Source organism: Typopeltis vanoorti, chromosome 6 (assembly GCF_054136105.1).
Source record: "Typopeltis vanoorti isolate ZY-2024b chromosome 6, IOZ_Tvanoo_1.0, whole genome shotgun sequence".
NCBI lineage: Eukaryota > Metazoa > Arthropoda > Arachnida > Uropygi > Thelyphonidae > Typopeltis > Typopeltis vanoorti.
This window is the reverse complement of record NC_143554.1, coordinates 65,640,877-65,656,054: the sequence shown is the minus strand read 5'-3', so window position 1 is coordinate 65,656,054 and position 15,178 is coordinate 65,640,877. Positions and strand designations below refer to the sequence as shown.

At 34.1% G+C, this 15,178-nt stretch overlaps 1 protein-coding gene across 1 annotated transcript in view; it reads left to right on the top strand.

Moving 5' to 3' along the window:
* Nipped-A (Transcription-associated protein Nipped-A) overlaps positions 1 to 15,178 on the top strand; it is a 936,100-nt gene that overhangs the window by 862,719 nt on the left and 58,203 nt on the right. Inside the window, exon 58 of the mRNA XM_090393977.1 lies at positions 6,637 to 6,944. Coding sequence (XP_090250103.1) covers positions 6,637 to 6,944 — 308 coding nt within the window. The remainder of the gene's footprint in view (positions 1 to 6,636; positions 6,945 to 15,178) is intronic.

Genomic DNA, 15,178 nt, shown 5'->3' with positions numbered 1-15,178 from the left:
AAGTTTCATTTCAAAGCAGAAATCTAAGAATTGCAGTTTCAAATATTTCACCTGATATTGGTGTAGCAGTATTGAAACACATCCATCACATTAAATTGTTATTAAACTTTTATGTTTTTAATTCTTTCTTTATTACTAATCGTTTTATGTTTCATGTGCTTGTACTGCAAATGTACAATAACAATATATCTAGCTATATAAAAATGAGATAATGTGCCATGTCAAATGTGTATGTAAGATGCTAAAAATTTTGCATTTGATTTTTGAAATATTCGCTGTGTATTCTTTGTATTGAATATAAATACAATAAATACAATAAATATTATGATTTTTTTTCAAGGGGGCCGTGAAATATTTAAAATTTTCCAAAGGGGGGGGCCCTGACATCCATAAGTTTGGGAAGCACTGGTCTACATGACACAGTTGGACAACTTGCAGACCTCTGTTCTTCTCTAGTGCTTTATATATCCAGGCATCTTTGCACATGCTTGATGGGTCCAAACCAGACAAACACAAAGTCAAAATCATCATAATCGTTTCCATTATCATGGGATGAGTCCTTTGTCTTTGTTAAAGATGGGCTGTAGGAAATTATGAATGATGTTTCTAAACAAGGTATCTTTTTTTTTTTGAGGCAACAAGCATACACTATTATTTATGATAATGGAAATGATTATCCCCATTCTTGTCATTAACATAGTTATATAACTGTTGCTCTTTCACACACATTTTCTCCATTCCTCCCATTATAATTTAATTTTCCTAGCTCACTGTTAGATCTCATACTTGTTATTAGTTTTTCAAGACTCCTGATACCAAATGCATTCAGGTGCATGGCATGATATGACCTTTGCTGTCCTTGCACCAGTAAACTTTAAACTCAGCTAGCCAACCAACTCCCTACTTACTACTACTCATTAATCACAGGCCATCTCATTTCTATGTTGACCCTACCCAGACTTGCATTGATTACTGCTTCCTGAATTCACACTCCTTGCACTGTGTTTGTGGACCAATGCTCCTGACACTGTCTCTTGGTCCACTCTACCTTTTTTCCCCATCCCACATTTCCCTGTATGTTTTGCATACCTGTTCTTACAGTCTTATCTCTTATGCTAATCTCTTCTCTATTTGCAGATATATCAGTTTCACTTGTATAAATCTTTTGTTCTTCTGATTCCTTGTTCATATCACTCATTTTACTTTCTTGTAGCCACAGTCTCTCTATCTGATTCATGCCAAATCTGTTTAAATGCAGTCCATATCTTTTATACAATTCCATTCACTTCTTGAGTGCATTTTACACATCAATAAACTGCATCCGTTCAACTCCATCATGCTGTTCATGATTTTCATGATTATGTTTCATTGTTTAAATTTGTTCTTGCCCCACCTGGCAACACACCAACTACCTTTCTACTACACTGTCTTCTTTCACTATCTTCAACAATCTCTAGATTTCCATTCTCCCTATACCCAAACAAAATATTTATTTGAATAACTCTCTTTTATGTTTACTTTTCATATTTTTGATGCTTTAGGAGTTGAACCTCCTCAGGAAACTATACATCACCACTGTCATTTCTTCTTTTTTTTTTTTTTTTTTAATCAAATGTCTAATCTCACTGCTGTGCATGTATTCCTAATCTCATTTCTTATCTTTCTTTTTTTTCCTGCATTCTTGCTTGCTCTGGTTCCATCATTCATGCTTTCTTTCTTTCTTGCAATCATGCTTGCTTTTTGTTTCTTTTGCATTGATTGATATCTTTCACCACAGTCCAACAAAATATTGCACTTTCTGCAGACCTTCTCACTTTTTTGTTTCCCTGACTCCTCCACAAACACATCCTCCACATTCCCTCATGCACATATGCTGCACTCATTTATTATTTTAATTATCTTAGCCATTTTGCCTAATTTATGAATGGCAAAATGTGTCTCCAAATTGTAGTCTTTTTTTTTTTTTTCAATAATTATATTAAGATTTAAATATCTAAATATCATCTTCCTTGTCCAAAACCTCAACATTCAAACAAAGTGGTTTAGAACAATTAAATGATATAAATACAGATTTGTAAATATTGTAGAGAATATTTTCTGAATTATTTTACACTTTTTCTCTCAGTAATATATTTATTAGGCTTAGGAATTATGTCTGTAAATATTCTCTGCAATATTTATAAATCTGTATTTATACGATCTAATCCAGCTATTGTTCCGTTTTTTTTTTTTTTCCTTTTTGGTTCTGCCACTCAGCGATCAACTCTGTATCTTTACAGAGCTGATTGTTGATGTTTGCATAATTGTTTTCTTTTAACATATTTAGGTCATACCATAAATTCTTATAATGTTATATTTACTGTTTCTCTTGTATTATTCTTCTTAGTGTTATTATATGGGCATCTCTGATACAAAGAATAATAGGAGGCCCACATTAACTATTTTCAGACTTCTTCCTTTTTACCTTTGTGGTGTCGAGGGTTTTCTATTCTTTTAACCGCAACCGTGCACAAGGATAATTAGCTGTATGCCTCAAGGTGTATCCTATGTCTTTAGAAGTGTTGAGTTCTCAAGGCCAGTTTGCCTGCTTGCAGGATAAAAAACCCTGCAGTCCATGCTCAAGAATGGCTAACTTGGCTATGTCTGAGAAAGATCCTGAGCTCCTCACGTCAGCGACAGGAATTGAACCCAAGATACTCCTTTTCCCCAACAAATGGTTGCAAAGCGCATAGCCACTCGGCTAACCATGCAGATGATTATTCGGACTACCTTTCATATTTTTCTTTGCGCTCATTCACTGACAAAGCACTCACAACTACCTCTAGCAACTCATTCTACTCATTCACCACTCTCAAGCAAAAAAATGAAGTCCTCAGTCTCTTACTAATTACACTTCTATCCAGTTTCTAGCAGTAACCTTTTGAAATTTCTTTGCCATTGTCAGCTGTAACCGCTCTTCATTTCCCAATCTTTCCTTTTCTGCTCTCACAGTCTTATCTCGCACACTACTACTTTCCTCTCCATGTATGAATACATCAGTACCACATGTTCAAATCTCCTCTTGTTTCACACACACACATGGTGTCTGAATTCCTCTGATGCCTTGTTCACATCACTTATTACACTTCATTTTATTATTATTATTTATTATATAAAACTTATGGAAACAACTACCGTGTTACAGTAAAACTTCAGTTTAATATAAATCAAAATAATCACTACAAGTTGTAACGGTTGACCAAATTACTGTAACTTTAGCTTACCATGTAGATTGTAATATAGCTTGTCTCTTTGTATATATATGTACACTCGATGATGATGACCTTGTTATGAAGGTCGAAATGTCAAGTGATTATTTTCATTTATATTAAACTTTAGTTTTACTATAACATGTTAGTTGTTTTTAGTTAATAAAAATAAAACAGAAGTTTTATATAATGAATGCTGATCACCATATAACCATGAAAGAAAGGATTATTATTCCTCCTCTTCTACCTTTTACAGTGTCAAGGTTTTTATTCTTGCAACCATAACCGTCTTGACAATAGGTGGTTAGCCCTATGCCTCCCAGAATGTCCTGTGTCTGTAAATGCATGTCTTCATGGGGCCAGTTTGGCTGTTCGGAGGGGGGGGGGACACGTTTCTGGATGAAAAATCCCCACCACCATATGAGATCGGCTAACTCATCTTTCTTCAAAAGCGACCAGATAAAGGTTCCTCACATCACTGATGGGAATCAAACCCAGGTCTTTCCAACCAAAGGGCTTCATCTATAATGATGAAGCTACGGAGGCTATTATTATTACTACTACTACACCCTCTATGGAGTTAGCAGACTCATTACATGAGATACATTCAACTGACAACATATTTATCATATTGAATCTTAAAATCCTTAACACTCCTTGCATTAACACGTTTCGGTAATGCATTCCATTCACTGACAGTTCTCCATGTAAAAAAAATCTATTCCTCACATCCCTCTTCACCACACTCTTATATAACTTTCAGGGGTGGCCTCTGGTTTTTCCCCTCTCACCTTCTACTCTTTTTACAATTCCATCTGGCTTAATCCTCTCACGAACTTAAATGTCTCTATCATATCATCTATTTTCCTCCTATCCACCAAACTCTGCAATCCACGTTTCTTCGATCTCTCTCTCTCTCTCCATAGCCAGCATTCCAAAGTCTTGATATTTTGTCACTTGTTTCTGGACCCTCTTCAATGTTTCGATATCACACTGAAAACCAGGTGACCAAATTTAAGCACAATAGCCCAAGTGTGGTCTGACTAGTGCCTTATACAGTGGCACAAAGTTTTAGCCACAGTCCCTCCAGATGATTCACACCAAATCCATTTAAGTGCATTCCATCTCTTTTATACAATTCCATTCATTCCTTGAGTGCATTCCATACATCAATGAACTACACTTCTCCTCTCAGAGCTCTGCTAGCCACTATTTACAATTTCCATGTTTTTTTGCTCATTTTCAACTAATCGTCATATCTGGATAAAACACCAATTACCCTTTCTACCGCACTTTTTTCTTTCAACCGTCTTTAATAATCTCCTGATATCCATCCTCATATTCTTCCAATGCCCGACTAAAACCATTCATTCCTACAACCACCACTAACTTCCTCACATGTTGACTTCTCATATCTAAAGCATTGCTGAGTCTGTTCATGCTCTCTTGTGGAAAATAGATTTTGTGCACCCTCTCATTGTGTATACATTTAATAACTGAATCTCCATACATCATCACTCTTGTGTCATCATTCATCACCTCTTTTTCTCCACTACCTTTCATTTTATTCTTTCAATCCCATCCATTCATATCTGCCAGATGTTTAATCTTATATTCCAGATACCTTCCTTATCTTATTTCTTAATTCCATAACGCTTGCATTTTGGCACACACTCTTTCATTCCCACAATTACTCTCACTTTTATTTACACAGTTACTCTTGCTTTTGCTTGGTTTCATGCTTGCTTTCACTCTTTTAGTCTCTCTCGGTCATGTTCTTGGCACTGACTATTCTAGCAGATTCCATTCTCAATCTTATCCTCCTTGCCACCTTCTGTTTTTTTTTTTTTTTTTAATTTATTTATTTATGTTATTTTTTTTATGCAACTCCCTCCCATGCAAAGTTGTAAATCTGTGGTACATTAGCACTGTGGGGAGACTAAAGATTTTTGTTCTGTTTTTATTAATTTTTATAATTAGTTTTTATTTTTATTCATTTTTTACCTGGTCTTGTGGAACCTACTCAAAAAACCAAACATGGAACTTTATCAAGACACTTCAAGCCTCCAGCAAGCAGAGCAGTAGTCTGACACAAGAAAGTGAAATTCAGCTACCACTGAAAGACAGTCACAAACATCCATGTCTGCAGTAGTATTTGAATCTACAGCATGTTGGTAGGAGAATGGATACCCTAACCACTCAACCCATCAGACCAGTAATATATATATATATATATATATATATATATATATATATATATATATATATCTCACCTCACTTCTCTAGCTCAATCTTCCACCAAACATTTCCCCATGCATACATATTACACAATAATGAACCATCTTCAAAAATTCTGTACTTCTCACCACCTTTAATTTTTGTGCCATTTCATCTCATTCTTGTTCTCACTGCCATTTTTTTAATCACATATAAAAAAAAAATTCAACTGAAATGTATATGATTTTTTCCAGTATTTCAGAAAGTGAAATTTATTTTAGCTTGAGTGGTTGTACTGACTATCTTCTTCTAATGCCATCTCGCAGACTATTTTCCATATTAAATAACTTTTTTATTATATATTATATTTAATACATAGTTATATATATAACTATGTTGCATCCATACACAAGAGATTGGTTAATGAGCCTGTAGTACATTAGTACTGTGCATGGATAAAGATATGGGTAAATTTGATATATTTACCTTGCAGTTGTTCTTCTTCCAGTTTCTTAGGTAAGAAATTTATTGAAATGTTATTTTATTTATTTTTTTATTTTTTAATGTTAACTCTTAAAGTAAACTCTCCCTTGAAGTTATTTCACCTGCCAATCTTCTCATTTCTGAAATTGGTAACTGTTTTTTCTTTATTGAGATTTATATGATATTTCTTAATCTCTTTCCTAGTATTGTACCAATAAGTATTAAACACACAGCATAACAATAATAAATGCCTTTTTATATAATGTCTCTTTACCATCATCTTTATCTAAAACCCTTATAAACTATAGCCTGTTACTTATCCTTGTTATTGTTTTTTTCTTCATCGCCATAATTCATTGCATTTTCTTCAGAAGTCTAGCAACATGACCACTGTCATCACCTTCTTATAATAATTGTATCAGCCATGGGGAAGGACCGAATAGTTCTTTTCCCCATGATGTGATAAACTGTATTATTCTAATGAAGTCGTCCTTATAAAGGACTTCATTAGCATAATAATTTCTTAATAATAATTAAATAGAAATATAATAAGAATAATAATAATAGAATAGACACCAAATTTCAGATTCCTTTTAAATTATTAGTATTTAATATGTTCGTATTCTGATCTGTGTTGATGTGTTAACTGATGTATTACAGTACTTAAATATGTTTTATATTTCAATAGATGGTCTGGTTTAGAGAAAATGGATATGAAGAAGTATTGAGGCAATTACGCCAAGGGCTAGCTAAATGCCATGCAGTAGCTTTTGAAAACAGAGGAGCTGTATCAGATGCCACAATCACGCCACATACATTAAACTTTGTGAAAAAGTTAGTATCAACCTTTGGAGTTGGAATTGAAAATGTTTCAAGTGTGGCCACAACATTTTCTAGTGCAGCATCAGAATCACTTGCTAGGAGAGCTCAGGCAACTGCCCAAGATCCAGTATTTCAGAGAATGAAGGGGCAATTTACAGCTGACTTTGACTTTAGGTATTGTATTTAGAAGTGCACTTCTTGGAAGGAACTTAAAGTTTAATTTTTTTCAAATTAAATATTTATTAATATTGCTCTTTGCATTGAAAGATTCATTCATTTGTTTGGTTTATTCAGGATAAACTGCTTAGTAAAGATTAGTAATTACCTTACTTTCCATTATTACAGGTCCTACACTAATAATTGTTCTAGTTTTCAGACTGCCTTCTCATACAAATCAAAAATAGTTAATGGGAGAAAAAAAATGCTTAACATCCTCTCATTCTTGCAAATTTGTATAAATTGCATATGTGAAGATGGAAATTTGAGTTTCTTGGAGAGGTTGGGAAGGAAAATTGTGGACAAAAAAAGTATCTTGTGCTACAATTTGAAACCAATAATTGGTATTAGCAGAGTCCTTACTGTATGTTATTATCATCATCACAATCGGACTTCTGTAGAATCAGATACTTCACTGGAGGTCTTCACTATCAAAAACGATGCCAATCAAATCATGCCTCAAACTCATTATTCATTTCTGCACTTACTACTCTGTACTCCATTCATTCACTCACTACTCTTCTAGAAATAATCTGCTTCTTGTTCCTCTGCCATTTATGAGCTCTTCTTTCACAGTTTCCTTCTAGTCTACATAAATCTTCTTCTTTTTTTTTTAATCTGGTACAAATCCCTACTAACTTATATATTACAATAAGATATGATTTATCATATGATAGACAGACAGACAATATCATAGACATATGTCTATATTGATTCTTTTCTTCCAGGATCTGCAGATGGCATTCGTATAATCTGCTTTCAGACACGTTATGTCAATTATTGTTTCTGGATTCTTTCCCAAATCCATTCCTATCTTTGAAAATTAAATAACCAAATATGCGCACGGCAAGTCAATGAAGCCAGATCAAACTTTATAAACAGCAATGTTCTTATAAAGTCTTTATAAACTATAACCATTTTACTTCTACTTGTCGTCATCATCACAATCCATTTTTTTTTCCTTAGAGTTGTAGCAATGCAGCCACCAAATGTCAGGTCCCTTTTCTGTCTGTCTACCTTCATTTCTCTCTCTCTTACTCAATACACCTTTATACAACCTTGCAGGATGTCCTTTCATTTCCTCCTTCCTTCCTTCCTTCACTGCATGAATAATAATCTCTTAGATGATAATCTGGTAAAATCTCTTTACAAAATTGAATGACTATAATCCCTCTTCCTCTGCCAATTTAATTTACATTCTGTCAACTTTCTTGTCATCAATATTCCATAGTTCTGATTCATATCTGCATCATCCCAGAGTTTTCTCACCACTGCAGAAATTATGACATAAGTGTTTGCATGTATTTACATTTTTAATACATCAAACTTTCTCAAAATTTACACCCCCCCCCTTCTCAGATAATCATTCTGTTGGACATAACTGAGTTAAGTGATTACTTTTGCAAAGTATACATTCCAGACAGACCCATTAAAGCTGAATAATGCAGGCATTAAAGTTATGCGTGCATTACTCCGAATGTGCAAGAGATTTAGCAATGCTCCTGACTGTGTTCATCTTGGGTATCAGCACATGCATGATTCCTAATAAATGAAAATGGAGCAAGATAATTCCATTATTCAAGGATGGCACTAGGGATTGACGCAGAGAATTGTCTCAAATCAGTATTTCTCGTGTGGTAATCAGGATGCTGAAGAGGCTGATTAGGAATTGCATTCAAAATGAATAGCCAGCATTCGAATCCTCTATTGAAGGGCAGTATGACTGGTAAAACTTTTCCCTTGGCAATTTTCTCATGTTCTGTAAATGAGTGACAACATAGCTGCATAAGTAGAATAAATATACCGTTACACTTCAGTATTTTGCCAAGACATTTGACAGAATTCCACATGAGAACTTGTTATGCAAACTCAGAATGGACTTGTAGTATGGATAAGAAAGTGGCTGATTTTCATGTACAGAAATTAATATATGGAGTGATTTTCCTTCTAAAAGAAGAGCAAGCAGTTGAGTACCACAGCATTCTAGAGCCGTTGTTGTTTGATTTGTATACTAATGGTATTGGGAATAATCTATAGGATATTTCTTTCCTATTATGCTGTTTAGATCTCTAACAAGAACCAGCTTTTTTTTTTAAGTTTCAGCATATCAACTGCATGCTCTGAGTCGAAAAATTTCATCTGCTTCTTTTTACATTACTTTAAATTGGCTGTTATTTCTGAAGTTCATCTCATGTTTAATGTTGAATGCTGTGTTAAATAGCATTAATTATTTAAATTAAATGTCGGCTGTGCCTTTGCATATATTAATTTAAATTATTTATATTAACTTAACTTTACTTTGTCTTTGTTCACTTCACTAAGTTTAGACCATCACCTACTTTAACATAAACTAAAGTTAATCCTACTGACCAATTTCTGTCCCTCTCCTGCTATTATAATTGTGTTATAAGTAAATTTAATGTATGCAGTTCCCCACTCATAAAATCAAATTAGAAAATTTATTTTATTTTCGACTGCACCATCTAATTTGAATAAATATTGTTTGAAAGTTAGGTTGAGAAAAAACAGAAATTAATCACTAAATATGTCCAAATTTTCTATATGCAAGTCGTGACTATTCGTACCTTATTATGCCCACAGGTTCACATTTTTTTGGAGATAGTGCATTAGCCAAAGAACAGATCAAGTAGTTACAAGACAGAAACATTTATTTTAAAACTAGACAAGAAATACATTGCACATAAAATACTGTGAAATTATTTCACTTAACCCTTTTATGAGCAGGTAATGCAATTGATAAGACAAAACTCACAATGCACATAATTACTGGGTTAACTCATTAGACATAATCTATGTACATACTTGCTCACTGCATAAACAGGTTAATAAATCCTTCCTTCAAACACTGACACATAAAAGTTGTCTGACTACATACAATTCATAATAGTACTGCTCCCAATATTATAACTAAGCACACAATATTCAAAATAATAAATTTTCTAATATATAAGTTAACAATCTTCCCACAAAACTTGTGGCTTAGTTAGTGCCTGTTTACAATCGATTTCTTGTAGCACTTTCTCAATTCCGAAATACACTTCCTTAACAAAATTATAAAATTAGTTCCTACTTACAATTGCACCATGAATTAAGAGTCCAAACCAAATGCAGCATACTTCTTAAGGTTCCTATGGTCTTCTTTCTCGTTTAACTTCCCTGCTGCATAGATATCACAGATGGTCTCTTGTAGAAATTTCCTCTGTCGGATGTTCGATATGGAATCATAGTTCCGCTAGGCTTGTGTATAACTGCTCTCTTTCTGGAGACTAAAATTTGAGAGCCATCAATGAAGAAATCGGCCTGCTGTGATCTGGAGATGAAGATCCTACAGCACGTGATGGGAGAAGAGCCTTCGACAACCATAACAAAAGCCTTGCCTGCGAGCAGAAGAAAAAAGCCCTGAGCCAAGAGCCACAATCTCCTTTTATGCAAAATGTTGCTCTTTGTTCTCTATGCTGTCTTTTTGAGATTAGCCTTTAGCAATGACATCATTTACTGCTTGTTCAGTCAAAATTGGTTGACCCTGCAACCTTTGGTTGGTGTTTCGCCATCGCTAATCTGACATAATGCCTACTTACAGCTTTACATACAGGCAATGTATATATACTTTTACAGTAACATTTTATTTAGCTCATATTTTAAATATTACTACATTTTGAGAAAAAAAACTGGAAAATCGATTGTGAAAAATTAGCAAAGCAAAACTTTTTCCGTGAGAGATTTACACTGCAGCTATTCCTTCCATTTCCTGATTATTAGTGCTTGATGATAACATCTTATAGTTATTACAGTATTCAGCTGTATCTCATTATATTTTTGTCTTCATCTCAACAACACCAATTATTTTGCTATAGTACTTTTCTCTTTTCTGATTCTTCATCTAATTCTGCTTCCTTTGTTGATGAGCCCCATCTTCAATCCTGCTAAGACTGAGTTTGTTCCAGTAGCTGACTTTACACCATTTGTCCTGATTCCCTGAGGGAAAACAGCAAGGCCATGTTTAATCATGTGACTTCTCAAATGGTTTGACATTTGTTGTTGTACTGCCATGTTTGTTTGTTCATGATTTTACCTAATATAGACTGGTTCAGTTACCTAATTCTGAAACACCAGCCAATCCTCATTCCCCTTATTTAGGTATCCAGGTGGATAATGAATAAGGGGATGAAACGTGAGAAGATGAGGATTGTAAGGTGAGTCAGAAGTTGTTTAAGGTCTAAATTTCTTACATGCTATGTTGTTGTTTTTTTTTAGTAATATAGCTTTGACCTTTAAGTGTCCTTAATAACTAGTAACATGATCATTAATTGTATTGGATTATCGTAATATGTGGTACACCCTTCAGGGTTATCTCCTCTCTTTTATTTGAGGTGTAAGTTTGATGTATTAAAAATTTAAATGCAGTTGACTTCTTTATTCCTATAATTTTCAGTGCCAGCATAATTTGTGAAATTAATAAGCAGATATGTTATCAAAATATAAGTGTAGACTTTTTGTTCCTAATGGACTTTGTTACAGCAAAAAATGTAACACAACATCTACTTTTTTATTTGACGGTTTTAGTGATACCCTGATCAACAGAGCCATAAACTAATATAGAACCACTCCATCTTCAGCTGTTTGGAGGTTGACCATAAGGCTATTATTTACATCCAAGGAATTTCTGAACACATCTCCAATTTACTTGTAACTTAAATTTGCATTCCATCCTGTCTAGAAGTCTACAACATTTTTGAGTGCTGGAAAGGACAATTTCATTCCTTGGGAGAGTGATAAGGGACCTAGAATCCCTATGAGCTGATATAAATAGACTGGTCTGGACAAACGATAATAAATGTCAGTTCATTGTTGCGCGGTGCAAAGTTATGCATTCTTCACTGAGGATGTTGCAGACAAGTATTAAATAATGAGCTTTAATGAATATTTAAGTAACATGAGCCATGTTACTAAAGTGGTTAAATCATAGTATTTGATAACTGCATTGTTGAAGAGCACTAACTTGTATGAAGTTATTCTTCCACTTTACAATCCTTAATAATGCCACATCTGGACTATTCTACTCATATGTGGCTACTTGGGTTCCAAGGAGATACTCAGAAAGATCAAGATGATATGTCTTATTGAATTGGCATATGATAGGAAATGAGGTTTTAAAATTAAGATTATATGTGGGAGAAGAACTATGATAGAAATATGTAAGCTGGAATAGGACTCTCACAGTATGGATAAGATTTTGCAGCTTATCACTGGTGTGTGTGGGGGGGGGGGGGCAATAAGACTCAGTGATCCCTGGAAACTGGATAAGGGTGTGGTTGGGAAGCATGGGAGGTTCAAGTTCTCATGATTTACATCATTAGATATGAATACATATTTATTGAATGTGTCAAAGAAGAGATATAGGTGGGCAAGTATGAATGACTAAAACTCTCTTCCCCATCCCTGATGAACCTTGGACTTCCTGTAATAAATTGTTTCCATACTAAGAATACTCGTGGAACATTACATGAAAATACTCTGAATGAAGAATTTTTTTAGATCAAATTTTTTATTTTCCTTATATATGCTTGAAAATTGTGTTATATCAATCAAATTAAATCATGTTTTAAAAAACTCAGAAGCAGAAATTTTGGTTTATGGGTTAGAACAGCGATGTGAGCAACCTTTGATTTCAGTGGGCCACAATTGAAAACCTAATATTTCATATGGGCCACAACAAACACAATATTAAATATTCTAATATATTAATCAAAAAATTTTAATTTATGGGGTGGAATTTGTTATTTTTGACATGTTTGATTTACAATGAAAAGGTTTTTTTTTTTTAATTTGATTTAGTTTTTATTAGCAATGCTTTCAATATACACAGGTATACATACATAATTTTTTTAATCAAAAGAAATTAAATAGCTGCTGAAATTAATGAGTTATTTGACTCTGTTTCTCATCAATAAGCTTTTCAATATTGGGAGGTATGTTTGAAATTGCGACTCTAATGCAATTTTTAGTCGTTCGACATTAAAGCAATTTTTCATTTTCAAAAAGAGTTGTTCACATAGATAAGTTATTATTATTATTATTATTATTATTACGGGTATCTCCATGGAGTCAGTAGACTCATCGCGGGAGACCCAAACTAGCAAAACAATATCTGTCATATCTCTTCTTGAATTCATTTACAGATGAAGAGCTCACAACAAAGTCAGGCAATGAATTCCACTCATTCACCACCCTCCAGGCAAAAAACCTTGTTCTGACACCTTTGTTAACCACACTCTTCTTTAATTTCCAGAGATGACCTCTTGTTCTTCCATCACTATCACACAGCTGAAACATTTCCCCTGCATCAATCCTATAAAAACCTTTTAGTAATTTGAATGTTTCTATCATATCCCCTCTTCTTTGCCTATCAGCCAATCTCTGCAATCCACAAGCTCTCAATCTATCAATGTAGGGAGCATTTTTTATATCACTCACCAACTTGGTCACTCTTCTCTGAACCCTCTCCACAGCCTCCTCATCTCCAAGGAATCCAGGTGACCAGACCTGAGCACAGTAATCCAAATGTGGAAGTATCAATGCTTTATAAAGGGGAATAATAACCTCTTTATCTCTGGATGTCAGTGTGTTCCTCAACAACCAAGTAATCCTATGTGCAATCTTGGACACCTTAGCAATGTGTCCCCTGAACTTCATCTCCTTATCTACCAATACCCCTAAGTCCCTAGCCTCATCAATCTCTTGGAGTACCTTTCCATCTATGTAGTACACAGCTGGTAATCTTTTAATCCCAAAATGCAAGACTTTACACTTTTCCACATTGAACTGACATCAATTTTCTTTTGCCCATTTTACCAGCTTATTTAAATCCTCCTGCAAACTTTCAACATCAGCTTGATTTTTTATTGCACTACACAACTTTGCATCATCAGCAAACAACTGAATATCTCCCTTTAAGCCGTTTCCTATATCATTTATATACAAATTAAACAACATTGGCCCAAGCACAGAGCCCTGAGGCACACCACTGGTCACCTGCCTCATTCTGGACTCGGCTCCTCCATACACCACCTTATGGTATCTCTCCCTGAGCCATTCTCCTATCCATATCACCAATTTAATATCCATTCCCATCTGCTCCAATTTGCATAACAGTGTTCTATGGGGTATCCTGTCAAAAGCCTTAGCAAAATCCAGAAGTACCACTATGTAGCCAGTTCTACCAAATAAACTCATTATTTGCCTGGGATGGGTAGCCAGCAATGGAAATTTATCTGTTAGAAAATAACTTATGAAAGTCAATAAGACTAACATTTTGAAACTTATTTATTAGTTCAGTGTTGCTTTGCAAATCAATTATTTCCATTTGAAATTCTTCAGGAGCCCTTTCAACTGCTATATTAAAGGGTGATGAGAAAATATCAAAATCAGTTTCATTTTCACGCAAGTTTTTGAACCAGAAACTGAATTCTTCTTGTAGTCTCTGTATTTCATCTGCATATTTTTTTGTTTCAGGTGGGTTTTCTTTTCTTTTCTCAAAATTGGAAAATAGCCATATTTTTTTGTGGTTGATTCACTTTGTCTTTGTTCAACTGTCTCTTTGCAAATTATCAAATTTTGAAGAATGTTTAGTTTATATGTTATAATGCTTCTTGATGTTATATTCCTTGAGAACAGATATCTTTTCACAACATATCAAGCAAACAGCATTGTCCTTTTATGCAAGTAAAAAAAATAGTCGCATGTCCATCTTTCGTTAGACTAACAATTTTCATCCTCAACTTTGCGCTTTCTAGATTTTGAACTCGTAGATTAAACAAGGTTCTGTTTATAAAAGAAAAAAATTTGTAAAAATGCAATTTTTTTAAAAAAATTGTTATTACTATTATAAACTTATAATTTGCTTAGGTTTTTGAAAGAACTTGCGTCAATAAATTTACTCAAGAATAATGCAACTACTCTCATATATCGTTAAAGTATGATGGCTCATACATGACTGAAAATGCAAAGGCGAATGGCACAATTGTGGTTCACCGCAAATAAATATTTTTCACATGACTTCTTAATGCATGCTTCATGTTGAATACACATTGTGCCTTTTGCTAAAATTTTTAAACTTCAGCTAAATGAAGTGCAACATTTTGGTGGGCCGCAGGTTAGTAGTTGGAGGGCCA